Genomic DNA, 13,191 nt, shown 5'->3' with positions numbered 1-13,191 from the left:
GGGAGCAGAGGTAGGAGGGTCATGGGTGGGAAGGTACACTCCTTTGTGAATGAGAAAGGCTGTGAAAAAGCTTCTAAAAGTAATATGGTGGTCAAACATGACAGTAAGACTAAGAATGACCATAGGTGGACTTATACTAATCCATTCACCTTTATAATTATCTACATGATTGGTTTAAAAATTAGATGAATCAATTTAAGGAAAACAATACATATTTTATTTTTAAGTCACTTCAAAGACTCATAAATTGGTAAAAATCTCACCTGTCATGGGATCAAAGAGCTGATTAGCTTCTAAGTCTGTAAAAGTACTACTACAGACAGGACATTTGAAGGAAGCCCGGTTGGTGGAATCTCTCTCATCAGTTTCAATCCTCCGTCTCATGTGGTCCAATTTATACTTTACCACATTAACAAGAGTGCGATAATTAATAAAGTAGTAGTTATGGCGAGTGGTTTTCCCATCTGCAGCAGTCTCTACCCTCATTCTGCATTTGATGAACTTGTCTCCCTTTAAATTATTCAAAACTGATCGAAGTTGCTTCCGATCAAACTTGAGCAGCTCCAGCATATCCTCCTCTTTGACACAGGGGTTCCGGATCAAGATGTCCAAGGCCAAAGCATGCTCAATGCCATAAAATCCCCGGATCACATACTTGGCTAACCTCTTCAATGCTGCGGGAACCTCGGTGAGGACATCAGGATCTGCCATCTTTAGCAGCAAACTTCAACTTTAAATAAACCAAATTCAGAAAAAAAGAGATTAGTTAAGCATAAGGACATAGTAATCGTTTTAAATCTAGAATAATCAACCCATTAGGTAGCTGGCAGCTACCACCTTTGAAATGCCACAAAAGGTACTCAAAGTATTGTTTTAAAAGACTCACAATGTCTAAGCGTTAAAACAGAGAATAAGACTTTTCTCTAGAGTACAAGGATTACACTTAAAAAGCTTGACGTATTTCTTAAATGTTAATTTTTATGATCTACAGTGCTTGATTCTAAAAAGTAACTTACTACCTATAGCAATGATATATTGTATCAAGCTCACTTTATTTCAGAAAGAGGAAAAAAAAAAAAGATAAATGAGGTCTCACTACCGTTAATGCTGTAGATCTTCGGGAATGCAGTAAACCCCTGAGAAACTTAGCAGATAGCATATCCTTAAAGTGTCTTTATTTCTTGAGTAAAATTTTTCTATCAAAATCTATTCAGGGTCTTTTACATAGTCATGCTCTCACAATAAAATCACAAAAAGCCAATAAACACATAAGTAATCCCTGGATGAGTGTTTGGCAAAATTACTGTTATAAATCTGAAAGAAATTAACACTTAGATCCAGATAGCGTTACCAATCTTGCAAAGTTAAACCTGATGACCAATTAAGTAAACAGTCCTTAAATTAAAAAAAAAAAAAGCCCAAGATACCCTTAAGTATTGGATCCCTTCGTGCAGTACAAAGCAGAGGCTAACTGCACCCAATTCTCCTGTCATGACCCAGAAGACTGTCTTCTACAAGTTCAAACTGGCATGGGCTAGACTCATGTGGCTGTTTAAAAAAAGCCTGTGCTTTGGAATTCAGTTAGCCTGCATTTTAGCAGCTATATGATCCTGAGCAAATCCCTTAAACAACTTTACATTTTACTCTGAGAAATAAGGATAATATCAATTACCTAAATGAGGCCACTGTGGTGAATAAATGAGAATATTAACCAATATGCTTATTAGAAGTACTTGTTGATATCTTCCATACTGATTTAGTATGTCTCATACTAGAAGTGACTAAGCTACTGACACACACTACAGCTAGTGAAATTTCCCTACACTATAGAGAAACTCTTAACAGAGACATCCCACTAAACTATTTCAGTGGAGAATTATATTGTTATTACCACTAGGTTCTAAGGAAACTTTTATTTATCATCAGTGGTTATCAATGAAATCAGACTTAATAGCTTTTTTAGAATATTTTTAGATCCACAGTACTATACTATCAAGATATTCCTAAACAACCAATCAGGAGATAAAGCAGCACCTAGATCCTAAGGTCCTAGAACCTTCCTGTCATCCTAGCACTTAAGGATGCTGAGCAAGTACCTGGGTTCAGCACCGGAATAGCATCATAGCAACAGGGTACACTTTGTTCTTCTTTCTAATTTGACCTATACATTGTACTTGATCCCAGTTTTTTGTTTGCTTGTTTTACCACATCAACAATTGGCAGAACACAACACATAACCTCTGAAATATCCAAAAGACCAAATATGGCACACATATGTCAAAATAAATTACTTTTTCAGTATTATTTCCTACAGTTATATTGGCCTCCCTGGCCTCCCACCCCATACATTCCATTTTCTAGACCAGTGATTTTCAACCCCGGCTGTAAAGCAGAATCATCTGGGGAGCATTTAAAAATACCCATCCTGGGCCCCATTCCCAGAGATTCTGTTTCAGCTGGTCTGGGAGAGCCAGACTAGGCATCATGTTTTGGTTTTTTTTTTTTTTAAGATTTTATTTATTTATTTGACAGACAGAGATCACAAGTAGGCAGAGAGGCAGGCAGAGAGAGAGAGGAAGGGAAGCAGACTCCCCGGCAAGCAGAGCTCCCAATGCGGGGCTCGATCCCAGGACCCTGGGATCATGACCTGAGCCAAAGGCAGAGGCTTTAACTCACTGAGCCACCCAGGCGCCCCAGCATCATGTTATTTTAAAAGCTCTTTAGGTGACTCCAATACACAGAAAAAAGTCTCTGACCACTGTTTCAGACAAATTTGGTGGGTCGCTATTATGTGTCCTGCCAATGCACATTATCATTTCGCCTGTTTCCTTTGCCTGAAACACTTGAGGGGGCCCTAAAGATTTGAGCAAGGGAGTGTTATGAGGCACCGTGCAGGGCAATAGTTCTGGGTTTTGAATCCCAGTTCCACCATTTCCTAGACTGTGACCCTGGAAAATCCTCAGTTTCCTCATATACAAAAGTGACTGACAGCACCTTCCTCACAGATTTGAAGTACGGATTAAATGAGATAATTCAGGTAAAGTGTTCTGCTTTCATGGCTGGAATCATAAGAGTACCGTTAAATACTGGCATTGATAATAAGACCCTGTATTAGGAAAGTGACTCTTAAGAACAATAAGAGAAATGAACTGAAGTATTGAAGATGGAGGCACTGAAAGAAGTATTAGGAGCCAAAGTAACCAAACCTAAAGTAAGGAAGATAGGGCAGGATGAATGAAATTTATTACAGAAACAAAATTAAAAGAATCTGGTAATATGTTGGAAATGGAGTAACAGAGTAGGAAAATTTTAAGTAGTAATTCGGGTTTTTTCTTTTTTTATAATATTTTTTATTGGTAAAATACAAATAATGTATAATTTATCAATTAACCATTTTTAAGTACACAGTTCAGTAGTATTAAATACAATCATAATGCTGTACAATCACCACCACCCATCTCCATAACTCTTTTCATCCTGTAAAAGTGAAACACTACACCCATTAAACAATGACATATTTAATATTATTAAATAATAACATATAGCTATTTGCTTTGAGCCAGTGTAGCTAGGAAGAGAATACTGCTACTGTGAAAAATGGGCTAACACCTGAAAGAGGAAGAGGTTTGTAAGAAATGAGGCATTCACTTTTAGATGTTTGTGTCTCTGAGGAAATAGAAAAGGCCATAAGGATGTTCGGCAGGTAGCTGAACAAAAGAAAGTGAAGCTCAAAGAAGGCAGCTGTTCAGCTTATCTCTAAATTCTAAAATCATCCTTCCTGACCATTTTGTTCTCTCCTCTACAGACCTCTACTTCCCCACTTACAATGAATCTCCTACTCAGTCTTTGGATTTGTTATGTTACTAAAGTCAGAGGTCTCAAACTAGCAGCCTCTGTCACACTGTTTGACCCAAAAAACATTTTGAAAATTTTCTGAATTAGTTGTCAACATTGAAAAACTGTTAAATTTCACATAAATTTCCATTTTAAGCTTGAAAACTGGAAATATCTAAGGAAAAAAGTGAGACCGCGTTCCCACACGAAACAGTAACCTGAAGCTGAAGAGAGCAGTTGAGTTTTAAACACGGAAGGAGACTGGATGGTCTCTGCAAACTTTTGGAAGTATGACCTTATAGCACCAACTTCTGCTTCTTCTTTTTAGACTCAGAGTCCATCAGTCAACTCCTAGCCTCACCCACCTCCTTACCCATCCAGACCCCCAAAGGCAAGTTGGTTTTGTTTTTGAACCATGTTTTCTCATCATACAAAAATTTAGACAGGCACAGGCACAGAATTGGAGAAACAAAGGTGAAATGAATGCTTTCTCTGCACTGTTTATCCTTGTCAGCCTCATCTCCAGGCACACTGCTATTCTCTCAATTCCATGAGCCACGCATGGTTTCTCCATCACCAGGCCTGAAAGAAACAGCACATGCTGTTCTTTATGCCCACAAAGCTAAGCTCAAACTCCCTTCTAATCAACCTTCACATATAAAATGACATTTCTCAGAGAGACCTTCCCAGATTCTCCTTAGTAGCTTAAAATGTTCCCCTTTCACACAGAGCTCTTCCCCTTTCTTCCTTGAAGTGAGTAGAGTTGTACTTTCTTCGTGTCTCTCTCTTGTTCACCACTTCGCAACACCCAGCCGAGCTAATCAAGCACTTTCATAAAACTTTCCCTAAGTCTCCTAAACACGTGTTCATCCAATATGCCCACCCCGCCAGCTTCCGCCCTCCCCCGACACCCAGTTCACTTCCTTCACTGCTGCTTCCAGAGTAGAAAAAGACAGGCTACTGAAAACCCTCACCTTAAACTTCAAATGGCTTTAAGCAGGAGGTGACAGGCTCAAATTCGCTATTTTAAAAGATTATGCTGACTACAGGATGTGAAATAAAGGAAAAAGGAGTAGATGCGGGAGTCCAGTTAGATGATTTCAGTATACCACTATTCCAGCTCTAGAAGAACTTGGATCCTATAGGACTAACTGTGATTTTTCAGTTACCATGTTTCATGGTATTTTCCACACCTTCACACACAAAGCAGCATATCACCACAAAACCTGTGGACCAGATGCCCTCCAAGAATTCGGTTCAGTAATGTTCTCTCCTTCCCACTGACAGACCCCGAGCCCCTAAATTCCCTCGGAATGTGCCAGGTGAGTCCTGGGGCCACACTCGGCACATCCAAGCCCGTCCTACCCGAGGTCGCACACTGGCCGCTCCGGGGTCAATGGTTCTTTGGAGGACCAAATCAAGAGACCAGCTAAGGGGAGGCGGGTAGCTAAAGAGAAAGAGGGGGAAAGACAGGAAAATCCTGAAATGCGACGGGGACTGAGGAATCGAGAACAAGGAACAGGTAACAAGGTTTACCAAAACGAATCCTCGAACACTCCCACTAGAGCTGCCCTCAGCGCCTCAACTACCGGCTTAAACGAGCCACGCCACTTGTGCGACAAAGAAAACGCCTGAATCCTGCGACCGGCTTTGGAACCCCCTCACCACTTTTTTAACCACGCCGGCCAATCAGCACAGTGAGGCCTTCAATCAAGACAGTCACGCCCTGACTAGCCAATGAAGTTGAAGGTTTTCCCTTCCATACCGAGCTCTGGTTGGCCTACCATCCCGGAACAGGCGTTAACTCCAGGCAGTAGCAAGATGGCGTCCCTGGATCGGGTGAAAGTACTGGTATTGGGAGACTCAGGTGAGCGATTTAATCCACCTTTAGGGCTCCTGATACTTTTTGAGTTATCCGATAACCCTCTTCCTTCGCTATTTTTCCGCTCCCGCAACAATCTGGCTCCGGCCACTGCTGAAAGCCCTCTCAAGGTCTAAAAACTACACTTCCCAGAGGACTTCTCTGTACTTGAGGAAGGTGGCGTTGCGCGCGGGCGTGGGGGTGGGGGGTGCGCGCGGAGGCCCGGCCTTTCTCCGCCTTCGCAGCTTTCCAAGTCGGTCTCCCTGGCGACCACAGTCGAGCTAGCTTGTATTCTCAGTTCCTTTGTTTTAAAAGATATGCGGACATTGAGTATTGTATCAGGCGCTGTGACGTTGGGGCCCTGCCTTCAAGAGATTTTGATCACTAAGGAATTCAAACGTGCACTAAGAATGATACTGTTCAAAATGCTTTACATATATCAATTCTTTTAACCTGATAGCACGCCTATTAACCCCATTTTACAGATGAAAAAGTGAAGAGGAGAGAGGTAAATGACAGAACCTGCCCACGCACTCAAAACACTGAGCCATATTATGAAATGAAATATTGGGTGGTAGTCCTATTTTACTCTCAACTGGGTTTCTTGATTTCTTTGTTCTCTGTAATCCTAATTGAAAACCTATTACGTGCTAGGTTGTAAGGAAGAGCAATTAAGATAAAGCCATATTATGAAACAGCTGGGATTTAATGCTGAGCTCAGTTTAATCCTAGTGTTAAAACTCTTCTTTTGACACCTTGGACTTTTGAGAACTAAAATTGAAGTCTGTATTTCCTCCTCCTGCCTGTTTACTTTTTTTTTTTTTTTTAACCATAACTTTCACTTTTGTGCTCTTTAAGAACTTGGAATAAATGCTAACCTTGCATTTCATAGATGTGATTTTCTGGAGTTGACCTGTGAATGTGTTCTGTGAGCAGAGACATTGTACCAGATGCTTGAAGGTGGAGAGAATATACCCCAAACAGCTTGAAAACTAGCCTTACAGACTGCGTACAATTGTGGAGAGGAGGAGATTAAGAACATTTCCACATTGCCTGAAGATTATTTGCATTGCAAAATATTTTATAGATAGCATTATTTAATATTCCGTTAAGAAAGTTGCATTATGAAATTCTATGAATATAATCCAATTTGTCAACTCCAGTTCTTTAGCTTGAAGTGGTGCTGAAATTGTTTTAAGGAAGTCACTCAGTTTTATATAAATGAATAAAGTAATGATGATCTAAAAGGACTTGGCAAGAGTATCAGCAAGTAAAATTCGAGACTGGAATCCAGCGCTAACATGGTTCATGATACCTGAAGTGGTGTTCTTTCTCACTTTTAATTCGCTTTTCTATTACATCTAACAAGCCCTTGATGTTACATATTATTGGAACTAGTCGACTTTTTCTTTTTCACAAAATTACTTAAGTACCTGCTACACAGCAGGCACTATAGTAAGTGCTGAGGCTGTGGAATCAATGCATTACATAACAGGGTTGAATTGGCTGCTGCATTAAATGTGGAAAAATGATCAGGCAATTAGTAAGCTTTTCTTTTTCCTTATAGTTTAGCTGTAAAATGGAAGATAGTCATGCCCACTTGATTGATCTTGTCACACATTCATGGATGTTAGGTATGTGTGCTGTCAGTTATTACCTTTTTATCAGTTCCCTTTTAACATTAATTTACTGACAGGTAAGGATATACTTTTTACACTTCATCTGCCTTTGTATTTAAACTTCAAAGTTGGCTTTTGAATAAAGGCTTATTTCCCCTGTGAAATTTTGAGGAGTTCATAAATATATAAAAGGATGACTTGAGGGGCACCTGGGTGGCTCAGTGGGTTAAGCCTCTGCCTTCAACTCAGGTCATGGTCTCAGGGTCCTGGGATTGAGCCCCGCATCGGGCTCTCTGCTCAGCAGGGAGCCTGCTTCCCCCTCTCTGTCTGCCTTTATGCCTACTTGTGATCTCTCTCTCTGTGTCAAATAAGTAAATAAAATCTTTAAAAAAAAAATGACTTGAAATTTAGAGACGTGTTTTGTATCCCCTAGAAATATTTGATGATTTAGTAAGGAATCCTGAAAGTCTCACTAATACACACATATTTTTTTCCCCTTTTTGTTCTTTCAGAGACAAGGGATGAGCTTAGCACATTACCAACAACTATATTTGAAGCTGGTATTTATTTAATTATTTAGGACCTTTTTCCCCCATGCAAATCAAGTGCATTCTTTTGATCTAATTTGGTTGTTTGGTGAAGACAGAATTAGTACCTCTCAAAATTCTTAAAGAAATTAATAGTTAGCCAATTTTCCTGGCACTTCCATTGTTCTTACTCTTGACAGTCTATCCAGTGTCAGTCAATTCTTACCATTCACAGCAGTTAATTCGTGGAGAACCATACAGTGTTATTGCATAGATCCATTTACTGACACGGTTATGCTTAACTGAAAGTTCAAGGCTTGCATCAGACTGATAACTAAGTTCTTAGATACATGCCTCCATCATAAACACCCTATATACAAACATGGAAATCAACAGTGTGTCCTAAGGTCACAGATATTAGATGCAGTGCAGTAGATACAAAGAGCCAAATTTGAATACTCAGAAATCTTAAATGTCGGTATTGAAAAATATAAAAAAGAATTAAAAGGAAACCTGGGAAAATACTGGATTCAATTACATGGGACAGCTAATATAGAAAGAAGTTATGTAAATTGATAACACCAAAAGCCATTAGATAAATGGGCAGAGAACATCAACAGATAATTCATAAGAGAAGAAATATAACTGATTAACAAAAGTAGTTGTAATGTAGATCTTTAACAGAAGGTAAAGAAATTCAGACTAAAGCAAGATGTCACTTTTTTGTCAAATTAACACAGTTGAAAAAGCAACTACATACACACTGTTGAGGTGCAACAGGACACGCAGGCTTATATGTATGGCTGGTAACAGAGTAACCAGATGAAAGTTGTTAACATATATCAAGAAGTTGAAATGTTCATTTCCTTTTACATACTAATTTTGCTTCTGGTAAGGTATACTAAGGAAATAATTTGAATTTGAAATGAAAATTGAAACAGTCCTCTCAGCATAACAAAAAATGTGAAACACCCTAAATATCTAATAATGAGAGGGAATGGTTATATAAATTGTTGTCTACTCTCTGAACTACTGTGGAGACATTAAAAATGTTTATGAAGATTCTGTAATAACATGGAAAATTTTGGCTACTAAATAAATACTAATTAAGGCCCTGTTCTGAATACTGGAGATAAAAACGATGAGTAAAACCCAGTCCCAACCCTCAAAGAAGTGTAATAATGTGTTTTCAGTGCTTTGTAGGAAAATGTACAGGGTACAGTGGAGACCCAGAGGATGGTGGATGGTGTTCTTAGTTCTATCTCTGTGGAATTCAGAAGGACTTTATAACTAGAAAGATGCTGAGTCTTGAAAGATTAATTCACCAGGCCAATGAGGAGGGGGAAGTGAAGGGGGAAGGTGGGGAGGATATTCCAGATAGATCCAGCTATTCAAGCAAAGGCATAAATTGTATTGTTTTTAAGTACACCATGTGCGTATTCATAGTAACAATGTGCTTTTGGCGAAACCCTGCTTGTGGTATTAAATAAACTTACATGTTCCTCATGGGGCTCTTCAGGCAATTTTTTCTTTTTAAAAAAAATTCTTTCCAGATTGTCTCTAAATACAACTTTTTATAATAAACATAACTTGTAGGTTCATACACAGTAATGCACACAAAGAGATTGTCTAAATTTTTGATACAACTAGTATTGCATAAAGAATCACCAACTATGCTTGTTATCATGGCACCCCAAGATGCTGTTAATTCATTGAGTGACTCTACATACAGGTATACAGAAGAACTCATTCTCTTCCGTATTCACACAGATGTCCTAATGCTATATCTGGCATTAATAACTACATTAATGGGATCTACAAGAAAATAGGGTACTGCCTTAGAGGAGGGACTGGAGTGTTTCTCTTTTTCCAAACAGTTAAGTCTGAGCCAAATTGTTGGCTGCCTTTTAAAAATCAGTATATGAGAAAACTAGAGTGTCTATAGAATTGTGAAATGGTGAATCCCTGTCACTGACTGTATTCAAGCATAATTTGAGAGAACCACTGTCTTTAATTCTCTTCCTTTTATCATTAAAGCTTATTAAATGGTTGGTACAGTGTAATCATCCTTTAAACAACCATACTTTCTTTATATATCATTTTTACTGACATATGTTCAGACTTACTTTTGTCATAGTAAATATTTCAGCATATCTCTTGTATGACTAGAGTTCTTTTATCTTTTACAGGTGTTGGGAAATCTTCACTGGTTCATCTTCTGTGTCAGAATCAAGTACTGGGAAATCCGTCATGGACTGTGGGCTGCTCAGTAGATGTCAGAGTATGTGTTTCTGATATTTCAGTTTTTCTGTAGTTGTATTAAAGATATGTCCTTCAAACTACATGATCAAATTACAGTACTGTCAAAATTAATAATAATAGCTGGGCTTTATTAACTATCTTCTCTGTTCTAGATACTATGCCAGGTGCTTTACATGTCTTTTCTAACTTAATCTTTTTAAACTGTGAGTTATAGCTGCAGAAACTGAGGCATAGAGAAATAAAGTACCTCAATCAAGTTGACTCAATGCAAAAAAAACAAAATCAAGATTTGATCTTAAGTAGTCTTAATCCAGTCCACAGCCAGTATAGACCTGGGTATACACCCTGAATGGACCTGATCTTGTCTAAATAGTGTTAATCCAGAGAGTTCAGTTTTCACTGCTGTGCTATATATCTAGAGTTCACTTAACACACTCCCTAAATAATTCTATCTAATTCTTTGGCACTAAGACAAACAACTTTTGGCTAGAAATATATGTAAAGGCAAAAGCTTCTGGAGCCTCAGGTTTAGGTCTTCTGTTCCACTTCACATTTGGGAAACTCAGGTGCAGTGTCCACCAAATTAACCATCTTTGCAGATACTTTTGGTCTTTGCTAATCCCAGCTAGTTCTTTTCCAATGTCTCTTCTGCTATCATAATCTCTCCATTGAGTTAAGAAATAAATAGGGAAGGAATGATAATTAGCTCGATTGACAATTAGTTTCTTTTAGTTCTTTGAAACTCTTCCACAGATTGTGACTTACATTGCTGCTGATTGGAAATCTTTTGTCAGCCTAGTTATTCCTTTGGAAGGTAATTTCTTCTATTTGCTTTTAAAAGATTTTTTTGGATGTTCTGTGGTTTTACTAATATATGTCTAGATATGGGTTTGTTTTTAGTCATCCTATCAGAAGGTTGTGCCTCTCAACAACTGTCTTCATTTTCAGAATTTTTAGCCATTATCTGTTGTCTTCCCTCATTCCCTTTATCCCCTCCTTTTGCACTTCTATTAGATTTCTGTCTTTTATATCTTAATTGTACTTCCATGTTTTCTGTTATTTATCTTTTGTGTATTCTGGATCATGTGCTCATATCTGCCTTCCAGTTAATTAAGAATCTCTTCAACTATGTCTAATCTGCTTTTTAATATATGCACTAAGTTTTCATCTTTGTAATTGGAATTTTTTATTTCTAGATACTCCTTTTGGTTCTTTTTCAAGTGTCAAGATTTTTTTACAATATCCTGATCTTTCATTATGGCTTTACTTTTTATTTTAATCACTTTCAACATACTATTTTATGGTTTCTTTTGGATTTTTTTTTTTTTTTTGAGTGTGTCTAGATATTCTAACGTGCTGTGTATGCCAACCATGTTTCTTGAAAAATGTGTCTCTTTGTATGGTTTATAATTCTTTGAAGATGATCACTTCTTCAGCAGAATTTTTTTTCCTTCTTTTCTGTAGAAGTTCTGTGTGCTGTCTTGTGGAAGTATGGTACTTTTTCATTTCTTTTGGTTACAAAGCCCTAGGAATTTCAGTGGTACTTGAAATTTCAAAGCCAGGAGTTTCCATTCCATCTAGATAATGTATATTCTCCAAATACTTGATTGGAGTACTGGCCTGTGGTTTCCATTTTTTGTGGACCCTTTATCCTGTACCAACCCTACCTAGGGTCCCTGACAGAAAGTTTTTCCTGCTTTCCTGAGCCAGTGAATGGTTTTCCCTACTCTCTTTCACTGCCTGGGCCAGATTTCTTGATGGGAACTATCATCTGGTCTTTCTCACTCACCTATGTATAGTCTTGCCTTAAAAGCCAGAAAACAGATCTCTATTCCTGGATGGGCACTAAAACTCCAGGGACTGGCCCCTGAAGCTATCTCTAAATCTAAGTCAGTTCCTACTTCTCACTCTGTTTTTAAGTTCTTTTCTAGCATCTGAGTATTTTCCTTTCTTTTTCTTGAGCTTGTCCTCTTTATTTTTAAAAAACATTTTTATGGCATTTCTATGAATTTGAAGTCAGAATGTCTGTGAATGTCTGTGTCATTTCAGCCTGCCATGTCCCCAAATTCTTAGCAGTAGAAGAAAACAAATACTAGATAATAAATGCAGTTGGCAACTTGTCAATAGCAAGTTCTGGACAAAATTTCCTTATGGATTTTCCTAAATCCCTTTCTGTGAGAGAGCACAACATTGAAAAGAAGAGAGAAATGTAAAGACATTTCTCCAAAGAATATATACAAATGGCCAACAGACACTTGAAAAATGCTCAACATCACTCAGCCTCAGAGGAATTGAAATCAGCACCACTATGAGATACCACCTCACACCAGTCAGAATGGCTAAAATTAACAACTCAGGAAACAACAGATGTTGGTAAGGCCTTGCATAAAAGAGGGAACCTTCATACAGTGTTACTGTGAATGCAAACTGGTGCAACCATTCTGGAAATCAGTATGGAGGCTCCTCAAAGAGTTAAAAAATAGGGGCACCTGGGTGGCTCAGTGGTTAGGACTCTGCCTTCAGCTCAGGTCATGGTCTCAGGGTCCTGGGATCAAGTTCCACATCGGGCTCTCTGCTCAGCGGGGTGTCTGCTTCCCCCTCTCTCTCTGCCTTTCTCTCTGTCTACTTGTGATCAATCTCTCTCTCTCTGTTAAATAAATAAATAAAATATTTTTTAAAAAAAATAGAGCAACCCTACAACCCAGCAATTGCACTACTAGGTATTTATCCAAAGGATACAAACATAGTGATTTGAAGGGGCACATGCACCCCAATGTTTATCACAACGATGTCCACAATACCCAAAATATGGAAAGAGCCCAGATGTCCATCAACACATGAACAGATGAAGATGTGTTTTATATATATGTGTATGTGTATATGTGTGTGTATTTATGTGTATATGTATATATGTGTGTGTATATATATATGTGTGTGTATACATGCAGACACACACACACACACACACAATGGAATATACTCAGTCATCCAAAAGAATGAAATCTTGCCATTTGCAATGACATAAAAGGAACTAGAGAGTATCTGTCATGTTAAGTGAAAAAAGTTGAAGAAAGACATATGATTTCAC

General features: G+C 38.2%; 2 protein-coding genes across 10 annotated transcripts in view; one reads left to right on the top strand and one right to left on the bottom strand.

Moving 5' to 3' along the window:
* Positions 1-5,674, bottom strand: part of GTF2E1 (general transcription factor IIE subunit 1) — a 45,523-nt gene extending 39,849 nt beyond the window's left edge. For 3 of the 8 annotated variants that reach the window (XM_082712088.1, XM_082712093.1, XM_082712092.1), the window contains exons 1-2: positions 5,371-5,541; positions 264-730 (exon numbers count right to left, since the gene is read on the bottom strand). In XM_082712088.1, coding sequence (XP_082568214.1) covers positions 264-711 — 448 coding nt within the window. In that variant the 5' untranslated portion in view covers positions 712-730; positions 5,371-5,541. Of the gene's footprint in view, positions 1-263; positions 731-4,808; positions 5,542-5,599 lie in introns of those variants that run through there. The other 5 variants (XM_082712090.1, XM_082712094.1, XM_082712095.1 and 2 more) reach the window with 5 other exon arrangements.
* RABL3 (RAB, member of RAS oncogene family like 3) overlaps positions 5,585-13,191 on the top strand; it is a 30,922-nt gene continuing 23,315 nt past the window's right edge. Inside the window, exons 1-2 of one of the 2 annotated variants that reach the window (XM_082712261.1) lie at positions 5,585-5,701; positions 10,031-10,122. In XM_082712261.1, the coding sequence (XP_082568387.1) occupies positions 5,656-5,701; positions 10,031-10,122 (138 nt within the window). In that variant the 5' untranslated portion in view covers positions 5,585-5,655. The remainder of the gene's footprint in view (positions 5,702-10,030; positions 10,123-13,191) is intronic. The other variant, XR_014305932.1, reaches the window with a different exon arrangement.

This window comes from Mustela nivalis (genome assembly GCF_964662115.1).
Source record: "Mustela nivalis genome assembly, chromosome: 1".
Classification (NCBI taxonomy): domain Eukaryota; kingdom Metazoa; phylum Chordata; class Mammalia; order Carnivora; family Mustelidae; genus Mustela; species Mustela nivalis.
Note: the sequence above shows the minus strand (reverse complement) of the source record. Positions and strands in the feature narration are given on the sequence as shown.